Source organism: Bactrocera latifrons, unplaced genomic scaffold (genome assembly GCF_001853355.1).
Source record: "Bactrocera latifrons isolate USDA-ARS-PBARC rearing strain unplaced genomic scaffold, ASM185335v1 scaffold_55, whole genome shotgun sequence".
Taxonomy (NCBI): Eukaryota; Metazoa; Arthropoda; class Insecta; order Diptera; family Tephritidae; genus Bactrocera; species Bactrocera latifrons.
The window spans coordinates 1,083,298-1,102,298 of NW_017537212.1; the positions used below are offsets into that span (position 1 = coordinate 1,083,298).

Below are 19,001 nucleotides of genomic sequence, written 5' to 3' on the forward strand. Positions count from 1 at the left end.
GTTTAAATAATGTACGTTAACTTTATTGATACGAATTAAGCTCATTTTAATTTTTTGTACCTGTATTTTTTTCATTTGTGTAAAAATAAAAATTTTGATAAGCCAATATATATGCTAAATATACATATTTTGAAATAGATACAAAAAAACGACAATAAACATTAATTTTAAAACCAAAAAATKTGTTGTAATTTAATAAAACTAGGTGTATGTAAATTTTATTGGTCCACTGTATTTATTTCACTTCAATTAGTGTCTGGCAGACTAACGGGAATTTCCCCCATATATATATTTTTTTTTAATATATGTATATAGTTGGAATTACGATTTCTGATTTGAAAATGTCTAGGCAAAGAAGCCAAACCAGTATTGAATTCAGAAAGTTGGTTATAAAGCGTTCCAACGATGGAAAATCCGTGCGTGAACTTGCTGAAACTATTGGCAGAAGTCGTTCTACTGTCCACGATATAATTAAGCTCTTCAAAACCAACAAACAAGTGGAAAACAAGCTTAAAGCTGCGCGCAACAAGATTTGTACCGATGCAGATAATCGATACCTGTTACGAAAGGTTAAAGATAATCCTTTCCTTAACGCTCCAAAGTTAGCCGTTGTAGCTGAAAATGAGTTGGGGAAGAAATCTAGTGCATCTACTATTAGAAATCTACATCATTAAGTTGATCTAAATGGTAGAAAGGCCCGACAAAAGCCGTTGATCAGCAAACGAAGACCATCCGATTAAAATTTGCAAAAGAACATGAAAATAATGATTTTTCGTTCGGGAAATTTTTTAAGTTTACTGACGAAAGTAAATTTAATGTTTTTGGCTCCGGTGGAAAACCATATGTTTGGCGGAAACCAAATGAGGAGCTGCAACTGCGCAATCTGAGACCAACTGTTAAATATGGTGGCGGATCGGTAATGGTTTGGGGTTTATTTTCGGCTTCTGGACCAGGGTCTTTGATTTTTATTGAAGGAATATTGAATCAGAATAACTATCTTAACATTTTAAGAGAAAATGTACCAAAAAAAGTCAAGAAAAATTGGATCTCAGTGATGACAGTTATTTCTATCATGACAATGATCCAAAGCACAAGGCCTACAAAGTGCTTCGAGCCACTGTATATAAGTATGGTCACGCCTGGTGTTAAGAAACTTCTAGGGCAAGTTAGATATATTTTTCGGAAACAAAAATGGCGTATCAGTGTAAAGTAATAAAAATAAATCATACGCAAAAATTATATAAGTATGATAAAAGCCACCGCCACTGGAAATGGCAAATATGCTTATGCCTAAAATTTTTTAATTCTATGTTTTACATCTAAATGTGCTAACAATCGCCCACAGAAGAGCAAGTTTAAACCAAGTATAAACAATATCAATTTATTTATAACTAGAATGTTCAGCATAGGTTTTAACTTTTTCCTTTGTAAGCCTAATCAAGAGGATGTGAAAATAAGCATACCAGGCATCAGCATTTTTACATCGCATCATTCAGAAGTGTGTTCAAAGAATTACTATGAGTCACCTTTAACTAATACTTGTATAGATAGAAGTATCGTGTACAAGTGCTAACATGAACGTCACCTCCACAAAAATCGTTACGGAAATTTCCAGTGGAAAGAGGTTGCTTACTTTGAACGTGCGCTATTTTCGATATGAAGCCATAAAATCGCAAACCACGCGAAAATAATAATATAAAATACATATATATGAAAAAATACCAAGTATAAATATATGTATTTAAATCATCGTTGCCTTCCGTGAGCAACTCTTATTTTTCAAACCTTAATAAAAGCAAATGAAAGCAATCGATAGTCACACTCCAAAGTTCATACCCAATGTCGAAATATATATATTATATATACATATTTGAAGATTAAATTGAGCTTAACACATTAATAAAATTAGAAGAAAAAAAAGTCTCAAAATCAAATATTTTACTTTGCACTATTCCAACTACGTATTCACTTTGTATCATGCTAATCTGGACCCCTAAACTTCAATTCAATCGGAATAACCGAATAACCACGTGTATTATACACAAAATTAAAGTGCTTTGAAATATGCAAAATCATCATATATTCTCTCCTTTTCAGTATTATTATTCAAATGAGAAGTAATTATGCTAATTTAAACTCTTACCTTTATTGTATGTTTTTTATTAAAAATGCACTGAAATTATTTAATCGCAATTTGTTACTTCACTTCTAACTACAATTTTCTCTCGTGTTATACGCGTCCGACTAGACACACACTTTTTCAAGGAATGGCGGTAGCACGCTACTTCCAAACACATTTATAATTTATCGATGACAAATATTCTAGCATGTTCTGAACAGTGTTGCGTTTTCCTGGAAATGGAAACAATTACAATTATGCTGGTAGCGAAAAGATTAATGGATAATATGTTTGGCTCCGAATACATACCTTAACAATAAAGAAATTTAAGTGATGCTTGTTCTATAGAAATTATACAAACAAACCTATAAACTAAATAAAAAAATTGAAATTTACTGAATGGAAAATTCAAAGTTTGAGGCAACACTTGCTGGAACTTCCATTTACAAACACTTTGGACAAGTAGATGGTGTTCAGACGCGGCAATTTGGTTACAGGTACTGGAAACTCGATATTTCCGATAATTGGAAAGAGACAAAGAGGAGCTCCTGCAAAGGAAAAAAGTTCCGCTTCTGTTAATTGTAATAATAATAAATTACGTGATTTTTAGAAGTTTTATTTGAGAAAAAAGCTCGATGTAGCTTTGTATGAGTATGTTCAACGACGAAAGTGCAATTTTTATAGTTTTAATAAACAAGTCTATGCATATTAGAGAATCGCTTTTCTTTGAGCAGCGGTTTTATGTTGTTCGTTTCAGTTCAAAATATAATATTTATAGTGTTTATCATATATAAATTATGAAAGTTGTTTACTGTGATCTCTTAAACGAAAATATTGAAAAAGAATAATTGCAGCAATGTGATATAAATTATATCATCGATGCGAACACATAATAATAAAGCATTGCCACTTAAAAAGATTTTAAGATATTTCTTATTTAAAACAGCTGTTTGTCAAATTTAAATAGCATTACAGAATTAAATCATAACACAACTATCTCATAACTACTAATAAATGTCTAAAATAATAGTTAATCAACTGACACACGCACAAAAGGTGCGTATTCTATATAAAACGATTTTACGTTTACATAGAGGTAAAACTTATTAATGCCGTAAAGTTATATTACTTATTTTACATATTGTTGTTAAATGCAGGTTTACCAGACGAACTACGGGAATTGGGTGATAAATATGCCCGCGATGAATTTCGCCGTCATATTACTTGCTCACCTATGGAGGCTCAACTATTTATAACAGAATGGGCGGTAATAACATACATTTGTTTAAGTTTTTAAATGATACATATAGACTTTTCGTTTCACAGAAGTATGCCGTAACAATTACTTCACAATTAGGTCTGAAAGGCAAAGCCAAAGGTACGATAGGAGACCAATTGGACACAAGCACAGTGGAAATGCTTAAAGACGACCAAGTGATACAATTGTATGAATTAATGTTGGTTGCTAGGGGCATTGAAGGTGATACAATTACCCATACAGATGTACATCAGGCTAAATAAACATAAAATAAATATCATTTATTTTTTTTTTCGTTTCTCCTCTCCAATATTTTATATTCATATTGTACACCACCTTCTTCTTGTATTCCCCTTGGTATTTCTTGATCCAATTCCACTTCTTGAAAATCCGCTGGAATCTCGGGGAAAAAAGTATCACACTCATATTGTCGAAGGATCTTTGTTAAATATATTCTGTTACAACGTGGTGAAACTATGGCCTCCTTATACACTCCACCACCCCCAATAAGCCATACAGTTTCTATTTGTTGACTTAAATCAGATTGTTCTAAATGTTCCATTGCCGTTTCCAGGTTAGGATAAAGCAACACATTTTCTGGTAGGTCTGTGGTCTTAAACGTTGTACTTAATACTACATTAAGCCGATCAGATAGAGGGCGCTTATCTTCAGGTATGGCAAAATAAGTTTTTCGTCCCATTATGACAACATTCTGTTTTTTTCGATCTAAACGTCGTCTTGTAGTAGATGAAAAATATTTGAGTTCTGACCTGTTTTATATACAAATGTTAGTCATTATTGTGATATTGTATATACATATATTCAGCAATACCTTAGACGCCATGGTAATTCACCTTTCACACCAATACCGAAATTTTCACTAATAGCAGCAATTAAATTAAAGTTGAGCATTTTAATTCCTAATTTAATGATAGCCGCCAAATTTCGAGTTCTAATGTCATCCTATAGTAAGAACCAATATATATCGATCAGATGACATTTTTGGTCGATATAGCCAATAATCGTCTTTGGTTACCTACCTGTCACTATCGATTCAATCGCCGTATAATTACCCAACAACCTGATTAAAGATTTTAGTAAGTATTAAGTAAGTATGATTTGTAGTATATTGTACTTTTGGTGAAGAAATAAAATTTGATAAAAATTTCCTTTAAGTGAAAGTAATTTGTTTTAGTTACCGTTTCTGAAATTACCAGTATGAAGTGTTTATGAACGCATAGAAAGCGACAGGACATGGCAACACGACAGTGAAGTGAAAATGGCGTCGTGAATCCTTCCAGATGAACATTTGTAAGAAGGCAGCGACATAACAATGGCCGGCATGTACATAAACGAATACAGCTGTTCGTTTTGTATGTGCACAATTTCGCTGTTTATATACTAATACCTTTCACTTCAATGAAATTTTAATATTTTGTTCAAAGTGAAATATTTTATGCAAGAATTAAGAAAATAGGTAAATATTTTTGTTTTAAATTATCATTTGTTATTATAAATGATATAACAGAGCTATAGCTGTGTCCATAAGAACATGTGTAACAAGCGAGAATTTTTTGATATTGTAACGATTTTGTTCTATCATTCATGTTATATAATCAATTGTTTAACTGTAATATATTTACGTTGTGCAAAAAAGTATCGGCATTTTTATAAACTTCGATTATTTGAACGATAGTTATCGGTTATCCATAGAACGAGCATTATTTATGTTTTACAGTAAGTTTTACTGCTTACTTATCTTTCTCCTATTGTGCAATTATACAGGGACCTCTTTTATTAAAGTATTTCTGATTTCAAGTGTTTTTTTGTTAAGAATATGTAAATAATGGTTTCTTATCAATGTCGAACTTGTTGTGAGGATAATGTTGGCAGTTTCTATTCTCTTGAAGAACTGTTGGATTACGATCGTCACCCTAAAAAAACTGTAGCAGATTTTCTATGGGACATAGCTAAAATTAATGTATCTACTTTAGAATTAAGTAATTTAAAATTACAGTAAAAAACTATTATTCTTATCTAGAATAACACTGAAGTTGCTAAACGTTTACCACAGGATATTTGTGGAGAGTGTTCACGTAAGCTTAAAAATACGTATTCATTTGTACTTCAAGCGCAAGCAGCAAATAAAAAATTACAAGCTACTTTGTACATCGAAAATGTTAAAACTTATACTACTAAGGAACTAATAGATAAGCAGAATGACTGTTTATTGGAATCGCCCATTGATATACCTATTCGACAAACAGAAATTAAAAAGGAAGTCACATTCGAGCAAGGAGATGAAAAAAGCGAGCAAGGAGATGTAGGCAATGAAGAATTCGTTAACATCGGTAAAAATGAATGTGAAATCGTGAAAACTGTGGATGAAATAGTACAGTTTGTAAAAGACGAAGTGGTCGCGGATGTAAATGCAGGAGAAAATGATTCCGATAGCATTAGTACAGGTAAAACATTTATTTTTTTGTAAATTTTTATATATGTAAACAATATAAAATTGAAGTAGAAGGTGGCGTAAACACAGATCCCATAACCACAGTGGAAACTAGTTGGTACAAAGAAAAAGACGATAATGGTGGAATAGATAATCTGATTAATCTGGATAATAACTTGAGGTAGCATTTTAGATCTAATATATACATCTTTTTGATATACAATAACGCTATTAATGCATTTATTTCAGTGATGATAATTCAGACACCCCATTATTGAAGCGACGTCGGCTTGGGCAGTTATCCAGTCAGACCTTCGAATGTACATTTCGTGAGGATGATGGTCGGTATCATTGTAATAAATGTACCAAAGATTTTGCATGGAAGAAAGACGCGAAACGGCATTTGCTGTTACATTCCAACATCTATCCATACAAATGCACTGAATGCAGCCGTCTCTTCCAGAGAAAGGATAAACTTGATAAACATAAGGAAGTACATTCCAAACGAGAGCAAAGAAATTCAAAAAAAAGGAAAGTTCATTCCAAAAGAGATTCCGGTAATAGTGCTAGAGATATCTATTAGCTAAATTTAATTTATCGTATTATTTTTGCTTGCCCAGAAATTGAACAAATGGTATTAGATTCAAATTTACAACCCGATATAAATGATAGTGAAACTAGTGATGATGACAGTGATCAAGATAAACTGTAAATATAAATATGCATATACTACAGAAATATATTCATAAATTTAATTTTTTTTTTTTTTACTTTGGTGACAGTCTAACAAAACAACAAAGAAGTAGGCGGTCATCTACCAAAAAACCGGAATTCACCTATTGCAATGACGATTCTCGGTATCATTGTAACAGATGTAATAAAGATTTTGCTTGGAAAAAAGATGTAGAACGTCACATAAAAAGTCATTTCGGCATTTTTCCATTCGAATGCATCAAATGCCATCATCGCTTTCAGCGAAAAGATAAGTTTGCTGAACACTTAAAAATTCATGCAAAACGTGAGAAAAGCGTTCGTCGCCCTAGACCAATACAGTGGAATTTTGCTGAACATCTTTATACTGAGCAGCGATTTCTTTCTGTAGAGTGCAAACTTTGCACTGAGGTTATACCAAACATTAAAACTCTACGTCAACATATGCAAACACATAATGAGGTCCATACGTTACATTTAGACGCTGAAAGTGACGTGATTAAAGAGTTATTCCCCAATTTTAATGGTGACATAATAGAAATTAAGGAAAACATTTGCAAAGACATAAGGCATAAACTGTTTGCGAAGTATTACGCAATTGTTAATGCGTATGGCTATGAAATGGCTTTGAGTGATTCTGATTCTGAAAATGATTCAGTTGGTGAGAAGTACGAATGTGAATTATGTCACGTAAAGTTGGGACGAAAATATCAGCTATTTCAACATTCAAAGTCAGAGCACTCCCAAGACAAATTTCCCCACAAATGCAACGTTTGCAAGTTGGAGTTTGTCAACACAACAATATTTGAGAAACATTCACGTACACAATGCAGAAATAAGGATCGAAAATATCAATGTCTCAAATGTCCGGGGAAATTTGTTTGGGTACAGAATCTTCAGGGCCATAAATGCTCTAATCGGCTAAATGTTTATGTACCGAAGCGTCCAGAACAGCGGAAAAGAAATTTATTGCGGTGTAATTTTTGTGATAAAACTTTTCGTTATGCCACAGACTTGAAACGACATCAAGAGACACATAACTTAAAAAGTCAGTCTCATGTGTGCCCCATCTGCAGCCAACCCTTTTTGAAAGCAGAAAATTTGCGTCAACATATGCGACAGGATCACGAACAAATTAAACGACGCATCCAATGTTGCTTGTGTGGAGAGAAACAGAAGACTCTTGCTGAGCTTCGCGTTCATTTATCATGTCATTCGGATGGGTGGACTGGCATCAGATATACAGAAGGTCAATACTTTAAGATTCATTGGCCGCAAGGTTGTCAAGGAAAAGAAGGAGAGGTCGAACGTAGCATTATAATAGATTTTGCTGGACAAAATTTAACAAACTACTATTCGGCTGTTGATGAGAGTGGCAATGAGTTGGATTTGTATGATTCAGAGAGTGATTTTGAATCGGATAAAAAGCAAAACGGAAATCCATTATCAATACCCTATACGTGTGATTTGTGTGGTGAAGTTTTCTTCAGGAGAACACGTATCCTCCAACATCAACATAGTGCACATGCTGATGGGGAAGACTCCTTCCCTCATGCTTGTTGTCGATGTGAGAAACGTTTCGTTTGCTTGGCCTTATTAGAACAACACTATAAACGCGATTGTGGTAATATATATAAGAGATTCGATTGTCAACGATGTTCAGCACGATTTGTGTGGGAGGCAAACTTACAACAGCATATGCAACGGCAACACATTGATCCAGAGCAACAAATAAGTCGACAACTTGCTAATAAACTACAATGTGATCAATGTAATAAAGTGTTTATTTGGCCAAAGGATCTGACGCGACACAAACGGATACACATGCCCGATGATGAGAAGTTTGAATGTCTGTATTGTGAAAGAAAATTCTATCGAAAGGATCACTTGCAGACTCACTTAAAAGTTCATGGTTCCGGAGGGAGCATGGCTACGACAACTGCGGCTGCCAGCAAGCGTGAGCTTATTCGCAAAGTAAATGCTGTCGATCCGTATCTCTGCCGGCCTAACGGCTGCAAATGTGTTCAATGCAAAATATGCTTATCCAAGCATACAAAAATTGCAGATTTGCGAACACATATCTTAGAACATCGGACAAATATGTCATTGTCACAACATGTAACATCGAATTCAGAAATTTCTTTACTTTTTTATCCAGATGAAGCGCCTATGTCGAGGGATCTACTAATGGCGCGCATGATGGCTGATATTACAGCTGGCCAGATGGATCGATTTTATTCAATCACCAATGAATTGGGCCATGAGATAAGCATTAGCGGCTCCGACACCGACGACACTGATTCAGAGTCCGAACCTGATGAAGTATTGTATTTTGCTATGGGGCAAAATATTCGGCATCCAAGGCGTTCAATATATAGTTGCGATTTGTGTACCATCACGTTCACGCGTAAGTACAAACTTTTTGCTCATCAAGCGAGCGATCATAATTGGGATGACGCTCCCCATGTATGTCAACATTGTCAGGCGCGTTTCTTGTGCGAGAAGCTGCTGCAGTCGCATTATCGACACCAGTGCAAGAATTTACTGAAACGTTACGTGTGTCGCAAATGTCCTCAACGATTTATGTGGAAGGAGAATCTGAAAATGCATTTACGCACAATGCACCCTGACAGCGAAGAGGTTAAGAAGGTGATAAAAGTGGTATTGATGTGAATATTGTCATTGCATTAAAAAATATGTATTTTAGTGTTTTGCACCTAGTTCATATGATTGCGAGGAGTGCTCCAGAAGTTTTCAGATGCAGAAGGATCTCACGCGCCACATGATGACACATCGAGTCGATGCTACTGTATTTCCATGTTTATGGTGTCCACGTAAATTTTACCGAAGAAGTAATTTATACTTGCACATCAAGAGGCATGGCATAACATCACATCAGTTGAGTGCTGCCGCTTCTCACATTACTGCTTGTAAAGGGCCGAATGGCATAAAACAGATTTATTGTCGTGTTTGTAACATAAAATTTCAAAAATTATCTGCACTACGCACTCATCTGCGGCAAGAGACGTCAGCAGTGCCATCGTCGCACCATAATTACCATTCACAGCACAATTATTCAATAATGAATGAGTTGGGCTACGAGTTGGACATTGACGATTCAGAGACAGATGAGGACGATAATGCTAAAACATATAAATGTCAAATGTGCGGATTAGTTTGTAAAAGACGATATGAAATGAGTCAGCATCAGTTGTCAGTGCATAAGCACGAGCATATAACACTTAAATGTGATAAGTGTGTATTTAGAACCGTCACAAGTGTAAGTGTGATGAATAATTTTTGAAACCTAGTTTCCAATATTTTTAAATTTTTCAGGATATTATGGAACACCACATGCGCACACAATGTAATAATAGTGAAAAATTGCACCAATGCACGCACTGTTCATATAAATTTATGTGGCCTGAGAATTTGGACGTGCACATTAAGCTGGTTCATCCAGAAGAAAGACAAAAATCTGTTGAAGTTGCAGAAGCTGTTGTGGCAACCTCCCGCAGTGAGCCTGTCCCGCTTCAAGAATTCCATTGCGATAAATGTGATAGACGTTATAATCGCAAAGATCGCCTGATTGCACATATGAAAAAAATGCATCCGGTAGACGGTGTTGTCCCCAGCAGCAGTATGAATCTTGGCGGTGTCAATATATCCAACGATGAAAAAAAGCAACCTAAAGAAAAGAAGTTTCTTTGTGCATTTTGTGGGCGTGCTGTGAGCTCCTCATCTAACTTGATTGTTCACATGCGACGCCACACAGGCGAGAAACCATTTCAGTGTGAATTTTGTGATAAAGCATTTCCACGCTCATCTGATTTGGCATGCCATCGGCGTACACATACGGGTGAAAAACCCCATCGTTGCACAGTTTGTGACAAGTCGTTTTCACGCTCCTATAAGTTGCATACCCACATGCGTATACATTCTGGCGAAAGGCCGTACAAGTGTTCATTTTGCGAGAAAAGCTTTACACAATCTAATGATCTTGCTTTGCATGTACGTCGCCATACTGGAGAACGTCCATATGTGTGCAATATTTGCAATGAAGGTTTTATTCAAGGAACTGCATTAAAAAATCATCGCACATTGCGCGGACATTTTGAAGAAGAGGAAATTAAATACGTTTCTGATGTAAAGAAACAACCGAGCAGCGTATTGCAATTGGATGAGCAGGGTAATAGCTTAATACTTTTGTAAAAAAGTTTTTCATGAACGTTACGAAAGCTGCTGGGAATAGATACAATTGTAGTTGCAATATTTTTTTCTTTATTCTATTCAAAACAAATTATATATTTATCATTATATAACAAATTAAAATATATTGATGTAATAAAAATATAAGAGGTTTTTATTTAATAACTTTGCAAAAGGTTCAATGGTTTTAGTTTTACATCTTTAAATTAAAAAATAAAAGAGATTTGCTTGTTTTTACCTAACTTCGCTCAATAATTAATCCAAAAGTCTACACCTGCAATTAAATAACAAATATCTGCTACTTGCTATCTCATCATTTAACATTTTATATCCATCATGACATTTTAAAGAATCGGGAACTTTCATTTTCAATAAAAAATAGATGTCTTATATAGGAGGCAATAAATAACTTGACAAAAAAATGGTTATGCGAAAATTTTTTATTCAATGAATTATTGGTGTATTTTCCAACACTTGAATGATAAACACATAATTGTGAACTAAAAAAATTTAGAAGAAGCATTGTTTTCCCACTCTCCTTTCGGAAAAATTTAAAAATATCGTTATACTTATTCGATTCATACGTATATTTCAATTAAGATTTCTTATATTTTTTTCAAAATATAGATCGAAAAAAGGATTACATATTACGCGCACGTGTAATATGAGCAACAATGCTTACTCCGCCTCGGAGAGCGATGCTTCCGAATCCGCCGATAATACATTTTGCATATTTTTACATCTTGTAGAAGGTGAGCGTTCCTGTGCTCAATTGCATAGCTTTTGTTAAATTCTTATTGTTACCAGGAATTGGCCTTCATCGTCCTGATGGTGTAGGAGATTTCACAGAACGACACAAGGATAAGGTTATACTTACTGCCTCTTTAAATGGTGTGAAATTTGAAATAGAGGGTCACTCTACAGAAACTGTGACCATCTTTAACAGCAATTGTATTTGGGAGTGTGAGCTCAGTGATATTAAACGGTTCGAAAGTGGTATTAATAAATTTATTTAATTGTGATCTAACTTCGTTAATTTTTAATAGAATGAAAACAGACAATCGGCCAGTTAAACTGGAAATCTTTATTAAAAGTGGTAAAACGGATACATCTCCTCGTCGAGGAATTGGATCATTGCTTTTACCAATCAGAGGGGTTCCAGTAATAGCGGCATTGAAGAACGTGCAGGTACAGTTTATACTAATATATAAATACTGGTATTATATTTGTTTGTTTTTTTTTTAGTTGAAACTACATTGGCATAAACTTAATGTACTAAGTTCGGAATGGCGGCAAAATAAACCGGAGATTTCTTTGCTTTTAGTGATCGTAAAAAAGAATCTTATTGATAATGGCCAATTTGAAGTGTTTTTGGGGAAGGTAGTGATTATAAAAAATGAGTAATACTGTAATTTGATATTAAAGGGGTTTTCCGCAGAGAAAAGGTTTGCTTAATGAAGGAATTTCTCCGAAATCGTATGAAACATCACTAATGTTACAGTCACAAAGTAATGTATATGTTCAGCTTCTGGAACAAGTAGGGCTCATCCAAGTGGGCAACAATCCAGATGTGGATTGTGACATTTTCAATGTGACTTTAACATTTAAACAAGTAAAGAATCTATTGAAAGTGCTGGAAATGGAGAAGAACTTCCACCGTCAAACTAGCGCTTTTGTTTTTCACTATGAATTTTTAGGGAGCACTTCGCAGCTGGAAATGATAGTAAATCAGTCGGATTGCTATGCTATCAATGAAAAAGTTTCGCTGACATTTAAGTCGTCACTGAAGAGCTTACGATTATACTTTCAACGGATATTTTTTATACCAATAAGCATTTTCGTCAATAACACGGTTGTGGGTAAGTATATAGACATGTTGCATTTTAGAGATTGTCTAATAAAACATGCGTATACGCAAGCATATGATACTCATACATATACATGGTATTTTATATTGATATTTTAGGAAACTTTCGGTTGGATTTTTCCAAGTTATTGCCAGAAGATAACTATTTCAACACGAGCAAGACTTTTACAAAATATGGTACCTTTCATTTCGACCGTATAAATAAAATTTTAAGTCCTAGAATGCCGAAGCCTTCAGTGGAATATATTTTTAGCATGCAACTTGTGACAAACTTTTCAAAAAAATTAAACCTAGAGCATGGGCCACTGACTGAAGCTTACGCTTCGTATAAAATCGATGAAAAGGGAGCAGCTGACATTACAGAGTGCTATCGAAGCTTGGATTTTCCTAATACTTTGCAACAAAAGCGCGCTCCTTATGACCCGGGACAAATAAGTAGTCGCAATTTTGCCAATTTCGAAACGTACGAACGGAATTATATGAAAATGCAAACAGACGCTTTTATAATTGGACGTGTTCTGGGGGAAAATTCTGAACTATTTGCCAAATCGTCGGAAGATTTATGCAGAAGCACTGATCCTTTGGCACGTCGGCTAAGTAGACCAATATTATCTAATTACTCCGACAATGAACAGGTACAATCTCTGGAAAGCATTTCCAATATTGAAATTTCAAGGGCAAGTTACATGCCAATTAAACCCCAAAATCGATCTATTGGCGTTAATACCGATCCGTTAGAGACCGATCCTGAGGAAATGACAATGAGAATTATTAGGGAATTAGAGGAATGGAAAGCACAGCAAATGGAACACTTTGTTAAAGGTTTGGAACAAAAGGAAGTCGAATATTTAGGCGAACTTAATAAAGAATGGGAGCAGCAACGGTCGATACTACAAGCTAGACTAGAAGCAAAACTTTCCGAATGTGAGAGATTGAATGCAGAATTAGAACAGGCTCATGCAGAAATAAATTCAAATGCATTAAAGCATCAGGAGACCATTAGCATCGTACAGACAGTGAAACAGGACATTGAAAGAAGTTATGCGGAGAAGTTTCAGCAATTAGACGATGAGATGCAACGACTCAAGCACGAAATGCAGCTGCGTGCCACAGAAAGTGCAGAACGTGAAGTGGAACAAGCACAGCAAAAGTGTCAAGCAGCCGACGTGATTGGTTTAGAGTCTGAGTCTGAAAAGCTGGAAATGAAGAAGCGAATTGATCAATTGGAAAACCAATTGACGGCTATGGAGAAAACTCATTTCTCTGCAGAACAACTGCAAGGAATGCTTGCAGATTTAGTAATATATCACAAATATGGTTATTTACTTAAAAAACTGATCAATAATTGCAAATGAATATTTACAGCAAAAACAGACGGAACGTTTTGCAGACATTGAGAAAGCCAAAGATTATTATAAAGCACAGTGGTCGAAGTCGGCACGAGAACTGCATGTGTTGCAAATGACTTTGCTGAAACAGAAAGAGGCAACATTGGAAGAAAAGAAAGGTGTAGAAGTTGAGTAAGCACTTTAAGAAAGAGATTTTCACACATTAAGACACACTTTTAAGCACATTTTTATTATTTAGTCTATGTTTGGAAGAGATTCTAGAAGAGGAACAAGAAGCTTTGCATAGTGATCGTAACGAATTGAAGTATATTAAAGATATACTTTATGATTCCTTGGAGACTGTGTCACTTGACGATCTGCAAGTTGACTAATTTATATCGTATTACTGAACAAAATTTATCTGTGATTTACCTAAGCAATCTTTTGTAATTTGTGTATATACGGTGTAGTTATGATTTAATTTTTGCATAAACAAAAAAAAACATTGTAAATATTAATTAAGAAATTTTGAATAATGCCAATATTTTAATATAGTTTTATAAATATCAAAGTTTAAATTTACGCTTTAGTTTATTTAGAAATAATTTTTTTTTTTTATATAATATTAAGAATAATTGCTGCCTACACTTTAATCCTGTACGCGCAAAAAATGCGGTAGAATGTCTAAAGGCGCACTGTATGCCATTAACCATTTAGGACCATTGTGTACTTCTTTGGTATTGCCGTCTTTCCATTGTCCTTTAGGCAAGTAAATGTCGCGTGTGATAGCACCTTCTTGAACAACAGGTGCAGAAATGATGTCGTCGCCAAGAAGAAATTCTGAAAAAAAGTTGCTTGTTTTTTTTTTTCTTAAATCAGAGTAGTATTAAATACAACTTACGATCATATATGCTTTGAGCAACTTTATCGCTTGGATCGGCCCACCAGAGAGGCAGATTTACGGGTTCACCGGTTTCCGTTGCTAGTTTGAAACGTTTAATAATTTCAGGCGCGAAATCTTCGTGCATTTTTACAAATTTTTTACTGATCTCAGTAGCCTCATCATCGAAGTTCCATGGTACGTATGAAAATTGCAAGCTCGGCATGAAAACATTTGCTTGCAGCCAACGCAGAAACAGTTCTTTAGTTGGTGGGCCGTCATATCCATTGCCGCCAATCATGTCGGGCAGCACGAACGGATATCCGTTCAAATTCATTTGCAATAATGTTGTTATGAGCGTTATTAAACCGTTATTCCAACCCCATACAGAGTCCTTATCGACAATACGTACGAAAATAGGTAAATCCTGTGTATTCTGACCGGAACGTACTTCGACTAGGGGGCCAAAAGCCGCTACGGTACGCACATAGTCGCGTGTCATTTGTGTTGGCGAGAGGCTTAAGTCTCCCTGCAGTACTGGATCTTCTGGCATCCAACTTGTCTCGCCAGCGTCGAATTTGAAACTGTCAATGCCACCTTCGTCCTGCAATTTTTTCAAACGGTCGCTGAACCAAGTGCGCACTTCCGCTTTTGTAAAGTCAACATAAGCAGCCTCCTTCTCGCCGCTGTTCCACCATTGCGTATCGGGATTGCCATTATGATCAAGGATTAAGTAACTAAAAAACCAAACAATTTCAATTACACCCGAGTTAAAAGTCTAATAAATCTAGTCAATTCTTCTTTGCCAGTATGCTTACCCCTTGTTGAGTGACTCGCTATAAGTGGGTTCGCAGTTCTTATTGATGAACGGATGAATCCACAGCGTGACCCGAAAGCCTTTCGCCTTTAAGTCATCTGTCAGTTTCTTCATATCGGGAAATTTCGATTTACGGATCGTCAATGCACCATAGCAGTCCTCCCAATCATCATCGATTTCAAATTGACTATTGTTGAAACCCTTATTTATGATTTCATCGGCGAACTCGCGCACAACGGACTCGTTTATATCTCTCTTATAAAGTGCCCAAGTCGACCAGATGGGAAGTGCCACCATGCGCTCATCCGGGTAATCGGTGGGATGGCTCAGGAACTTGTTCACTGCATACATATGTGCCGCTTTTGCATTAGGGGCAAAGCCAATATGATAAATGAAAGTAACTTTTTCTGTGCGTGGATTAAAAGGCAGCGCACTCAATGCGCTGAAACATATTTTATTCTCGTAACCAACGGAGTTCAGTTCGATAAAAAGTGGTGTATTATCGTCGACGTAAAAGAATTCGCCCTTGGTATTAAGCCAATAACGTTCAGCAACGCCCATATTCTCCAGCTCTTTAGTCACATAGGAGAAATTCGTCAGCGTTTGTTTCTCTACGGGCCAGTAGTGATTTTTATATTCTGGCCCACCATACCAATGCGTATGCGGTGTATCCAGGTCGACACAATCAATAGGTTGCATACCAGCGGGTACGCTACGCGACACACGAATGTGTACAATATTATCATCGTTGGCGATCAAATCAAAAGTAATAGCTGTGTCTGCTGTTTTAAGTGAATAAGAACCGCTACCTGTCAATTCCAGATTACTATCGCTGGAGGTGTTCTCCAACGTAACAGTTTGTAGTGTCTTGGAACCTGAGGACATTGGAATTATTTAAATTTTCGTTTTAAATATAACGGTAATACTACCTTTCATTACTTGATACTGTAGTGGTGTGGCGCGGACCAAACGTAAATAAATATCACTATTTGGGAACTTGAAACGTTGTTCTACAGATTGGCAAGAATCGATTTGCAGTGTATTTAGACATAGTGCAAATAAGGCACAAGTCACGACAACACTTTTCTTGGCCATTTTGGCTGCTGCTACAAGTTACTTATAATTGTGTATAATTAATTGCTTGCACTTTTTGCCTGCAGTCCTGGGAAATTATTTATTATTTAATTACTATTGTTGTATAATTGTACTAATATCGCCGCCCTGGTAGCCCGTTTGTGCACTGCGCTCACTTCTGTGATCCAGCCGTATTTATACGCGTAAAGCTCGTTTTAGTTCCCACAATGAATCTCTACCAATACAGTGCTGTGCTGTTCTATTTGCAATTTGATAAGATGTTTTGCTCGCAACCATAAACAATACTCTTGAATTGTGTTCACTTCTGAGTGCTTCCTCTACGTAGGTTTTATCACTCTCCAAAGAATTAGAAGTGTATTTGAATGCATGATAACAAGATTCCAATAGTTTAGAGATATTGATAGAGAGCTTTGTGAACATCAGAGGCATACATACATACATATGTATACAGATATATATTATATACATACAATTTTTGCACCTCATAAATTTGTTTAAACTCATTGCCGTTTGAAATTGGATTTCCAGATTTCGTGTTAAAAATGCAGACTTACTCTATCTGAGGCTGTTAAATTGATTAATTAGTTGAATTAAATAATCCTCCCACCACAAATTCGATCATCGAATGAGTGATTCGATCGAAACTTATTTTAATTAATTTTTCTTCTACAACGAAAGCACTCACAATAAATATGCTCAATTCGGAATAAATTTATTGCACAATACTGTAAATATATGGATATCAAGGATTTTACATCGTATATTTTTCTAATTTTTGTTCAGTAAGATTCAATCTGAAACAATTTGGTTCAATCGTCGAAGCTCACGTTCATACCTAATATTACTCGTAGTCTACTAGGCAAGGTAGTTGGTGCTTTTTCGGGTTTCGAGGATATCTAACAGAGTCAGCTTATAAAAAGTCTTTTAACAAAACGGTGTCTTTTTTGATGAAATATGTAACAAGTTACGTATGAGTTTGTATGTATATTTGTTATAAAGTACATATAATTAAAAACCTCTTTCAATTGCATTTAATTTATAGTTTTTAACATGTTCGAGTGCTTTCAGTGATCAGCGAATGAATTTCTCAATTTCATTCAGGGGCCACCCTCGTACAAAACATTTTATCGTTTGCCTCCATTAATAGTGAAGTGTTTTCTCATATTTGGCGCATGACTATAATGTGTTCGTGATCTTGGAGGGTTAGTAGGGAAAGGGATTGTTAGTGAAAACTCATAAATAAGACAAATAAAACTACATTTGTTCAATTTGTGGCACTTTTCTCTAAGTGGTAAGTCTTGACAGTGTATACTGTATTTATAGAGCGTAATGAGGTAAGGCTCTTAAAGTCCATACAACATAGCACAATTGGCGAAAATTTTACATAGAGAAATTATAGGCATTTTAAGTAAATACCATATAATACATCTAAGAACTAACTTGTTTAATTTAATGTTTTAAATACACTTTTCTTTAATTAATTATTTCAAATTAAATTATCCTTCGTTGTTCCAGACTCCTTCAGACGGTAGATATATGTATGTATGTATTTGTGCTGTAAATTAAAAGCGGCTGGCTTCGAAGCAAAACCAATTTTATGATCTTTTTATTCTAATGAATAACTAATGATACCCACACACATGTACATATGTATATGTAAATATGTACATTTGGATGTACGAATTCCCACAATTATCTTTTCGAGTGTTTTTATTGTTTTGACGCTTTCATATTTCATATTCTTCCCTGCCACTGGAATTGTTTAATTACCGCCTTGAAACATGATTAGTTGACACTGATTTTTTAGATAATGACATTTCCGAGAGTATATGTACGTATTTCATATACTTAGTGGCGTCTGCAGATGCGTGCTCCATGCGTGCTCTGATGTTCCCATTTGCTTGTCAAACAGTTTTGCCTTGTTGTAAATGAAATCTTCCATTTCATTATGTAAATTTTTTTTACAGTTTTCTTTAAGAGTGATACATACAAACATACCCAAGGAATCATTAGGTACTTTAGCCATTTGTAATCACTAATTGATTATTTTGTTAATTAGCGTATGCCATACGTACATATGTACATATGTATGCATGTGATTTCATGGTGATAGGACTTGAATAAGATAATATATATTTTTATACTCTCGCAACAATGTTGCTAAAGAGAGTATTATAGTTTTGTTCACATAACGGTTGTTTGTAAGTCCCAAAACTAAAAGAGTCAGATATAGGGTTATATATACCAAAATGATCAGGGTGACGA

General features: G+C 35.1%; 7 protein-coding genes across 13 annotated transcripts in view; 4 read left to right on the forward strand and 3 right to left on the reverse strand.

The window, feature by feature from the left end:
• The window catches only part of LOC108974335 (heat shock 70 kDa protein cognate 4), a 5,675-nt gene extending 3,420 nt beyond the window's left edge, over positions 1-2,255 (reverse strand). Inside the window, exon 1 of the mRNA XM_018942082.1 lies at positions 2,144-2,255. The gene's annotated coding sequence lies outside the window, so the exon portion shown is untranslated. The remainder of the gene's footprint in view (positions 1-2,143) is intronic.
• Positions 342-674, forward strand: LOC108974311. Its single transcript, XM_018942045.1, has one exon. The coding sequence runs from the start codon at positions 342-344 to the stop codon at positions 672-674; it is 333 nt and encodes a 110-aa protein (XP_018797590.1).
• On the reverse strand, positions 2,156-4,342 carry LOC108974337 (dihydrofolate reductase-like). Of its 4 annotated transcripts, none has more exons than XM_018942084.1 (4): positions 4,210-4,342; positions 3,714-4,147; positions 2,516-2,667; positions 2,156-2,352 (listed from the first exon to the last, which is right to left on the reverse strand). In XM_018942084.1, the coding sequence occupies exons 1-3, from the start codon at positions 4,287-4,289 to the stop codon at positions 2,528-2,530; spliced, it is 654 nt and encodes a 217-aa protein (XP_018797629.1). In that variant the 5' UTR covers positions 4,290-4,342; the 3' UTR covers positions 2,156-2,352; positions 2,516-2,527. The 4 variants fall into 4 exon arrangements, with proteins under 4 accessions (XP_018797629.1, XP_018797630.1, XP_018797632.1 ...); XM_018942085.1 differs by having other exon boundaries at positions 2,485-2,667; XM_018942087.1 differs by lacking the exons at positions 2,156-2,352; positions 2,516-2,667 and adding an exon at positions 3,543-3,632.
• LOC108974338 (succinate dehydrogenase assembly factor 3, mitochondrial) lies at positions 2,723-3,657 on the forward strand. The gene is made up of 3 exons (XM_018942088.1): positions 2,723-3,215; positions 3,277-3,386; positions 3,446-3,657. Exons 1-3 carry the CDS (start codon positions 3,134-3,136, stop codon positions 3,638-3,640), a joined length of 387 nt encoding a protein of 128 aa, XP_018797633.1. The 5' UTR covers positions 2,723-3,133; the 3' UTR covers positions 3,641-3,657.
• A 782-nt stretch (positions 4,343-5,124) lies between the features above and the next one.
• LOC108974339 (zinc finger protein 91) lies at positions 5,125-10,840 on the forward strand. 2 transcript variants are annotated; one of them, XM_018942089.1, is made up of 8 exons: positions 5,125-5,358; positions 5,419-5,842; positions 5,899-6,010; positions 6,079-6,386; positions 6,450-6,537; positions 6,612-9,189; positions 9,248-9,820; positions 9,877-10,840. In XM_018942089.1, the coding sequence occupies exons 1-8, from the start codon at positions 5,224-5,226 to the stop codon at positions 10,750-10,752; spliced, it is 5,094 nt and encodes a 1,697-aa protein (XP_018797634.1). In that variant the 5' UTR covers positions 5,125-5,223; the 3' UTR covers positions 10,753-10,840. The 2 variants fall into 2 exon arrangements, with proteins under 2 accessions (XP_018797634.1, XP_018797635.1); XM_018942090.1 differs by having other exon boundaries at positions 5,902-6,010.
• Positions 10,841-11,290: 450 nt separating this feature from the next.
• On the forward strand, positions 11,291-14,489 carry LOC108974341. Of its 3 annotated transcripts, XM_018942093.1 has the most exons (9): positions 11,291-11,501; positions 11,557-11,734; positions 11,796-11,937; positions 11,995-12,129; positions 12,188-12,608; positions 12,716-13,765; positions 13,796-13,914; positions 13,982-14,136; positions 14,204-14,489. In XM_018942093.1, exons 1-9 carry the CDS (start codon positions 11,414-11,416, stop codon positions 14,334-14,336), a joined length of 2,421 nt encoding a protein of 806 aa, XP_018797638.1. In that variant the 5' UTR covers positions 11,291-11,413; the 3' UTR covers positions 14,337-14,489. The 3 variants fall into 3 exon arrangements, with proteins under 3 accessions (XP_018797638.1, XP_018797636.1, XP_018797637.1); XM_018942091.1 differs by having other exon boundaries at positions 12,716-13,914; XM_018942092.1 differs by having other exon boundaries at positions 12,716-13,896.
• Positions 14,490-14,516: 27 nt separating this feature from the next.
• On the reverse strand, positions 14,517-16,896 carry LOC108974342 (uncharacterized family 31 glucosidase KIAA1161). The gene is made up of 4 exons (XM_018942095.1): positions 16,571-16,896; positions 15,643-16,516; positions 14,846-15,561; positions 14,517-14,784 (listed from the first exon to the last, which is right to left on the reverse strand). The coding sequence occupies exons 1-4, from the start codon at positions 16,734-16,736 to the stop codon at positions 14,594-14,596; spliced, it is 1,947 nt and encodes a 648-aa protein (XP_018797640.1). The 5' UTR covers positions 16,737-16,896; the 3' UTR covers positions 14,517-14,593.
• Between the last annotated feature and the right edge of the window lie 2,105 nt (positions 16,897-19,001).

What these genes read in the sequence shown, in the direction of transcription:
- LOC108974341 (XM_018942091.1), top strand. Translation starts at nt 11,414, where the DNA reads ATGAGCAACAATGCTTACTCCGCCTCGGAGAGCGATGCTTCCGAATCC. An exon ending in CGGCATTGAAGAACGTGCAG is followed by an intron (nt 11,938 to 11,994) that starts GTACAGTTTATA and finishes TTTTTTTTTTAG; the next exon opens with TTGAAACTACATTGGCATAA. An exon ending in TTGAAGTGTTTTTGGGGAAG is followed by an intron (nt 12,130 to 12,187) that starts GTAGTGATTATA and finishes GGTTTTCCGCAG; the next exon opens with AGAAAAGGTTTGCTTAATGA.
- LOC108974311 (XM_018942045.1), top strand. Translation starts at nt 342, where the DNA reads ATGTCTAGGCAAAGAAGCCAAACCAGTATTGAATTCAGAAAGTTGGTT.
- LOC108974338 (XM_018942088.1), top strand. Translation starts at nt 3,134, where the DNA reads ATGTCTAAAATAATAGTTAATCAACTGACACACGCACAAAAGGTGCGT. An exon ending in GATTTTACGTTTACATAGAG is followed by an intron (nt 3,216 to 3,276) that starts GTAAAACTTATT and finishes TGTTAAATGCAG; the next exon opens with GTTTACCAGACGAACTACGG. An exon ending in TATTTATAACAGAATGGGCG is followed by an intron (nt 3,387 to 3,445) that starts GTAATAACATAC and finishes TTCGTTTCACAG; the next exon opens with AAGTATGCCGTAACAATTAC.
- LOC108974339 (XM_018942089.1), top strand. Translation starts at nt 5,224, where the DNA reads ATGGTTTCTTATCAATGTCGAACTTGTTGTGAGGATAATGTTGGCAGT. An exon ending in GACAGTGATCAAGATAAACT is followed by an intron (nt 6,538 to 6,611) that starts GTAAATATAAAT and finishes CTTTGGTGACAG; the next exon opens with TCTAACAAAACAACAAAGAA. An exon ending in ACAGCGAAGAGGTTAAGAAG is followed by an intron (nt 9,190 to 9,247) that starts GTGATAAAAGTG and finishes TATGTATTTTAG; the next exon opens with TGTTTTGCACCTAGTTCATA.
- LOC108974342 (XM_018942095.1), bottom strand. Translation starts at nt 16,736, where the DNA reads ATGGCCAAGAAAAGTGTTGTCGTGACTTGTGCCTTATTTGCACTATGT. An exon ending in ACAGTATCAAGTAATGAAAG is followed by an intron (nt 16,517 to 16,570) that starts GTAGTATTACCG and finishes CAATGTCCTCAG; the next exon opens with GTTCCAAGACACTACAAACT. An exon ending in AGCGAGTCACTCAACAAGGG is followed by an intron (nt 15,562 to 15,642) that starts GTAAGCATACTG and finishes TTGGTTTTTTAG; the next exon opens with TTACTTAATCCTTGATCATA.
- LOC108974337 (XM_018942084.1), bottom strand. Translation starts at nt 4,289, where the DNA reads ATGCTCAACTTTAATTTAATTGCTGCTATTAGTGAAAATTTCGGTATT. An exon ending in GAATTACCATGGCGTCTAAG is followed by an intron (nt 4,148 to 4,209) that starts GTATTGCTGAAT and finishes TATATAAAACAG; the next exon opens with GTCAGAACTCAAATATTTTT. An exon ending in AAGGGGAATACAAGAAGAAG is followed by an intron (nt 2,668 to 3,713) that starts GTGGTGTACAAT and finishes TTTCCTTTGCAG; the next exon opens with GAGCTCCTCTTTGTCTCTTT.